We start from the raw sequence: 6,589 nt of genomic DNA on the forward strand, positions 1-6,589 counted from the left end.
CCACACAATCAAAATCGAGAGTGCGGCAACTTGTGTCGTCGCCGAGCGAAGTAGACCGTTACAGTACTGCACATGTACGATCACGAGAAACATCTAGGAGGCGTATCGTAGCCTGTACTACAGGCTTGTTGTGGGTAGCTCTTCGTATATGTATACCTTCCGGCGGAAGGCTACCGCTCCGCAGTTGCTTCGCGGGCTCGTTTATCTTCTTGAGCGGGTTGTGGCCCGTTGATAACATTTGCGGTGGGTTCCAATGAGACACCAAGTAAACGGTTCTGCCTGCAAGCGTCAATGGACGCCTTGTTCGTGCGTGCAGTCCTGTGTACCTGCGCGCCCCGCAATTGATGGTGTTTTCCCCTGAGTCATTATATTGAGTGATATTGTCACGCTCAATTTCAGTTCCCCTATTGAATACTTGTTTACTTCTATTGTCAAGCATCAATAATGGTATGATGACTGTCTGCACGCATCCACATGATTATCGTCGGCGCATTTCCTCAATTGCATATCTCGTCGGGTTCCTGCCCACATCGAAGTAGGGCGGATCTCTCAGCGCTGGGCGGTCGATAACTCGTCCGATTCATGTGAATTTGTCCAGAGTGTGCAGTGACAGATCGCCCAGAAGAGGTCTTGTCGGGTCACGAGCAAGTGTCACCACTTCGTCTACTGAGGAATAGCGTCTCGATTGAGTGTTCATAATGGGTAGCCTGATAAGAGGTTAAATAATTCATATATGAGGGGCACTTTTTGGAACCGATTAACCCGTAACAACCATGTCTTGGAGCAGTGGCATAGTCGCCCCACCGGGAGGAATTGGTCCTGCTAAGGCATATCTTGGGGCAGTGGCATAGTCGCCCCACCCGGAGGAATTTGTTGCAGTACGGCATGCGTTGGGGCAGTGGCATAGTCGTCCCACCCGGAGGATTTGGTTGTAGTAAGGCATATGGGACAGTGGCATAGTCGCCCCACCCGGAGGAATTTGTTGCAGTACGGCATGCGTTGGGGCAGTGGCATAGTCGCCCCAACCGGAGGAATTTGTTGCAGTACGGCATGCGTTGGGGCAGTGGCATAGTCGCCCCAACCGGAGGAATTGGTTGTAGTAAGGCATATCTTGGGGCAGTGGCATAGTCGCCCCAACCGGAGGAATTGGTTGTAGTAAGACATATCTTGGGGCAGTGGCATAGTCGCCCCAACCGGGGAATCGGTTGTAGTAAGACATATCTTGGGGCAGTGGCATAGTCGCCCCATCCGGAGGAATTTGTTGTAGTAAGACATATCTTGGGGCAGTGGCATAGTCGCCCCACCCGGAGGAATTTGTTGCAGTACGGCATGCGTTGGGGCAGTGGCATAGTCGTCCCACCCGGAGGATTTGGTTGTAGTAAGGCATATGGGACAGTGGCATAGTCGCCCCACCCGGAGGAATTTGTTGCAGTACGGCATGCGTTGGGGCAGTGGCATAGTCGCCCCAACCGGAGGAATTTGTTGCAGTACGGCATGCGTTGGGGCAGTGGCATAGTCGCCCCAACCGGGGAATCGGTTGTAGTAAGACATATCTTGGGGCAGTGGCATAGTCGCCCCACCCGGAGGAATTTGTTGCAGTACGGCATGCGTTGGGGCAGTGGCATAGTCGCCCCACCCGGAGGAATTTGTTGCAGTACGGCATGCGTTGGGGCAGTGGCATAGTCGCCTCATCCAATCTTCATCGGGTGTAGTTGTTACCGTTAGGTATCTATCATGTCACATGATTCATGTGTACAATTGTGCGTCCACAAATCATTGGTTCACAATTGGACCTCATCCGTATCTTGCCTGCTCAACCTCAAGATACAACATCACTACTTTCACGCTGAATAAACGAACATTGATGTTGATTAAGATATTCTTCTCCCTCTCATCAGTTTTTCACTCAACTGCCTTATAATGACAGGAGGAAGTCGGATGCGGCTTGGCAGTGCAATGGAGTGTATCGATATGGGGAGTGAAGGTAGTGAATTATGGGGGAGATATACACCCTTGAGCGGGTCACAATATACGCTATCTACTTGCTTGAAATAGTTTCAGCTCATACCCACAGTAGCAAAAGGTTCCAAAAGGTTCTCGTATAATCGGCGTTCTCCTCTCTGTTATGATATATAGGCCTTTTCCTGAGCATCCAAATGAGATCCATCTCAGATGCCGCATCACAGTCGAGTGAAGGTTGGAGAGTTCATAAATTCGGCGGAACGAGTATGGGAAGCCCCGAGGCTATCAAGGAGGTTGCTGATATCATAACACATGAGGTAGTAGCACATAGTTCGAAGTAAACCTTGGTATTGTGTAACTGTCGGTGTTCACCTATGAAGTTGTCGCTGTGGGGTACTTGAAGTGAAACCTCTGCTGCAATGTGAATCGGTTCTCGTGTACACCATTCATGACACCGCAGTCTGTGAGGCTTCGTAGTCTAGCCTGAAGTTTGCGAAACAGTACGATGAGCACCGGAGGAGTGGAATATTCCCTCATTCCTCCCCCACATTATGACTAGAGCATTACTATCGTTCTCTCTATCACTGATCTTGATCGGAATCCGTCTGTTCACCGATCCCATGACAGCTCATCGATCTCCTCTGGGTGCGCTTCATCAAAAACCATATCTTTATATTCCACAATCAACATCAATACTCTTTCGCCCGGTACTCTGCCCTCGTATTGGCTTTTCAGGTCAACTGTTGTGGTAGCGGTCATCTCGCTGTTGTCGTTTCTGCCATGTCCGGTGTGACAACTTCCCTCTATGAAATATGTAGTCTAGCCGAAAGACATATCGAATGGGAGCCCGATCTTGATGTCATCAAAAAGAGGCATTATGACTGTATCACCTGCCTCGGGAGTTTGGAAAATTCGTCAGAGTATCGGAAAGAATTCGAAAAAGATGCGGAAAGAATCGCATGTTGTTTGAAGTCGGTTGAAGTGGTTGGAGTCTGTCCACAACCATTTTACGACGTCATCATGGGCTATGGCGAATCGTGGAGCGCCAGGCTTCTATGTGCGGCTCTGGAACGCAACGGAGTACGATCGACGGTTGTGGATGGTCGGAGGGTCATATTCCTCGAAGAGGGCAGTGATAGAGTTAATTGGGATAAGAGTGGTATGAAAATGGCGGAGGTGGAAAAAGAGACTGCTGAATTCGAGGTGAGAATCAAAGACTCCGTGTGAAGTGGGGCTTCGATGTCTGGACTTGATAACTACCTCAAAGATGGTGCGGAAGAGGTCGCAAACTCGACCATTTCGGCTCCTGTTCAAGTGTATGATGATCGTATAGGACTATTATAGTGGAGTTCTACTCCTTTTTCGTGAAGCGGCGTAATACTCCGTTTGTGACACGGGATATGAAGGGAAACACTTCACGAATGACACCGGACGATTCACCCCATTCCAGTTGTTTTACGCGTTATTCACTGCTCACATGCGTTTTTTTCGCGAAACGAAATGTGGAATATATTTTTCACCAGCGTTTTTCATATCACGGGTGAAACTCCAGCCATTGAATCTGTCCAGTAGAAGTTTCGATCCCCATAGGCTTACTAACAGCAGACATTTGCGGGACCAAATACCGACAGTCGGTGTTGCTGAAGTATCTCAACTGTTGGTATAGGAACGGTGATCATAATCGAATCGTCGCTAGTCATTTGATGCACGTCGTGGAACACTTCGCTATCCCGCTGCGCTCGAGAGGAGACCATTCCAACATAAAATCTGTGGAGTCGAGTCGCCTTTCTTATGTGTTGAATCCTATGTGTAACAACCCGCCCGACTGGCATAACACAACTGTAGGAAACCGCGTTTGATCACACGTCGTTATAGTACTAAAACTCGTCTTCATCGATGTGGAAATGCATTCCGTGATGTGGGGCCCAACTGCCTGAGATGTTACTGTTCATCTAGATGGTAGTTGATGTAACGTATCTGGCCTGTACTGGTAGCTGTGGGTCACCGTGAGAGAGAGCAACAGATCAGAAGTCTATTATAACCTACAAGCGTGCTGCTGTAGGTGACCATCATTACGGGTTTCGTGGCTTCGGAAGCGTCCGGAGCACCCACTACTTTGAAACGCAATGGGAGTGACCTGAGGTGCCGTCCATCGTATCTCCCTCCCTCATAATGGTGTGCTCTCAGTGCTGCTATAGTTGCCCGTCTTCTCTCGGACCAGTCGTCCAGAGGATGTCAGCGGCTGACAATATGGACCGACGTTGATGGAGTGTAATTGGATCGGAGAGACATCATCGCTTCACTGTGGGGGCAGTTACTCTGGCGATCCGAGGTCTGTGAAGAAGGCAGAAATGTTGGAATCATTGTCGTATTCGGAAGCTGCGGAAATGGCCTGGTTCGGGGCAAAAGTTAGTGACCAATTAGCGAGTGAATATGCTAGATCTTTATATGAGGTTCTCCACCCGAAGACGATGGCACCGTGTGTTGATAAGGGGATACCGATTATACTGAGGAATACATTCAATCGGGCATGCTCAGGTGAGATGGAGTGATGAGGGTGAACTGCTATGGTGGTTGGATCGTCTGTGGAATCAAAGCGACTGCGAGATACGCGACCAATGGAGTTTCACCTGTTTTACGCGTAAAACTGTTTTACGCGAAGTGTTTTACGCGAAAAACGCGATATGTTGTATTGAGATGACACTTCGCGTCAAAACGCACGCGTGAAACGCAATATCACGAAAAACTCTAACGCGATAACGCGTCATAACGTGTTTACCGCGTTACGCGAAGTGTTAAACGCGTAAAACACAACACAACGCGTGGATCACTTTCCATCACGACTCGTGGTGGAAAAGTGATCCACGCGATTCACGAGACTTAACTGAGCGTAACGTAGAACGGTTTCAATACGAGCGTGAGGAGTATAGTAGAGCGAGCGTTCTGCTTTTTGAAACGCTTCGATATTCTGGACACGAGAGCCAGAGGCCATGTGCACAGAGCTGGAAATAAGCCCCACAGGATGGTTTGCGCTTGTGGAATTTTAATTAACTTGCCTCTCATGCGTTATGTCAACGCGTTATGAATGACGGTATGTTTAACGCCAACGCGTTTTTCGCGTTTTGAGCTCTGAAATCGTCTATTTCGCGTTGCGTTATGCGTTATGCGTTCAACACTAGCGTTTTACACAACACGGGTGAAACTCCAATGTATCAAATAGTAGATGAACAATATAGAAGCTCCGGTGCATCAACGAATTCACTCTTATGCTCAAGTTCCTACGTGTTCCTTCGGTAGTGTGTTCCAGGAACTCTGATAACATCGCTACCGACTCCACCGGGCTCGCCTTGTCGGCATCAGCTCACTGCTAAGGCAGTGTCTACCATGAAGGGTGAGTCAATTGAGTTTCTCTCTTCTTATTCGTCCCCATGAAGGATCATCAGGCATTTGCTTGGTCAACGTAGAGGGATGTGGACTGATTGGTGTCACCGGTTTGGCCAGCCGTCTTTTTGGAGCAGTCGGTGAGGCCGGTGTTAATGTTATCATGTTCACACAGGTTGGACTCGATACCAAACCTTTGTCACATCGCATCTGCATCAGGCTTCTTCGGAGCACTCCATCTGTTTTGCGATACGTACTGCTGATCGCGAGAGGTGTGTTGCGGCGATCGAACGAGCTTTTTATCGAGAAATTTGTCTCTACCATGATTTTGGCGTTACTACTACGACAGGCATGGCGATGTTAGCGATGGTTGGTGACGGTATGGTTAGATCGATCGGTAGGGTTCTCAATCACCTTGGAATTATCCGCGTCGTCCTCAGGCATTCTCGGTAGGGCGGCGACTGCGCTGGCTTCCGCCCGAGTTAACATCTGTGCGGTAGCGCAGGGCTCGAGTGAGAGGAATATCACTATAGTTGTCGCTGAGGATGATGCTGAGGCTGGGGTCGCGGCACTGCATGACAGTGGTTGCTGTGGGAGAGGCGGAGCGACTCTATGATTAAGTGTTCTGACGTGCAGTCTACATGGAGCTGAAGGTTCACTGCGTGTGGTTTGTTTCAAGCGAATCGCTTGGGTTTGAGTTAACTCCACAGTCTGCATATCGACGCAATTGAACGTGTCTTATGATGATAATGCGATCGGTGGCTTGAAGTTTGACTCAGTGATGATTTGTCGTCTATTGCGTTGTAAGTAAGTAAGTGATATTCTCCCCCGATTCGGGGCGTCGGAACGAACTCACTAGTTGGGTGTTCCTGCATGCCGTCGGTGACACTACTTGAACGAATATTTCCGAAATGGAGAAGGCTCAGTGATACTGAAGTAGAATGTCCTTGGTGTAACATTGCAGATGAAAAGAGGCACTTTCAGCGGGGTTAGGGCTCACAAGTAGAAGTGCAGCTTGGAAAAGGACAGTACTCCTATTTGAGTGGACGACGAATAGGGAAGTTCCATTGACAATGACCGATTTCATCATCCCCAGATAGCGGTTGACACTGTCAACTTGACAGCGAGGGTCCCAGCGTTCCGCTCGAGCCCTGCGACCATCATTCAGCGAATACCTCGGCGATAGCTTACGAGAAGGGCAAGGCTCATACAACCAACTTTGCGAGGAGTCTTGTAGGACTCATTC

The 6,589-nt window shown here is 49.1% G+C and overlaps 1 protein-coding gene across 1 annotated transcript; it reads left to right on the forward strand.

Moving 5' to 3' along the window:
• Nucleotides 1–2,161: 2,161 nt before the first annotated feature.
• Nucleotides 2,162–5,959, forward strand: Pmar_PMAR026926 (aspartate kinase, putative; the record flags this gene model as incomplete). Its single annotated transcript, XM_002765691.1, has 10 exons — nucleotides 2,162–2,279; nucleotides 2,698–3,165; nucleotides 4,025–4,104; nucleotides 4,150–4,233; nucleotides 4,277–4,370; nucleotides 4,416–4,500; nucleotides 5,270–5,353; nucleotides 5,406–5,518; nucleotides 5,563–5,740; nucleotides 5,784–5,959. Coding segments are annotated over 10 exons (1,480 nt in total), but the record flags the coding sequence as incomplete, so codon positions are not given.
• Nucleotides 5,960–6,589: the final 630 nt, after the last annotated feature.

Source organism: Perkinsus marinus (assembly GCF_000006405.1).
Source record: "Perkinsus marinus ATCC 50983 genomic scaffold scf_1104296975114, whole genome shotgun sequence".
Taxonomy (NCBI): domain Eukaryota; phylum Perkinsozoa; order Perkinsida; family Perkinsidae; genus Perkinsus; species Perkinsus marinus.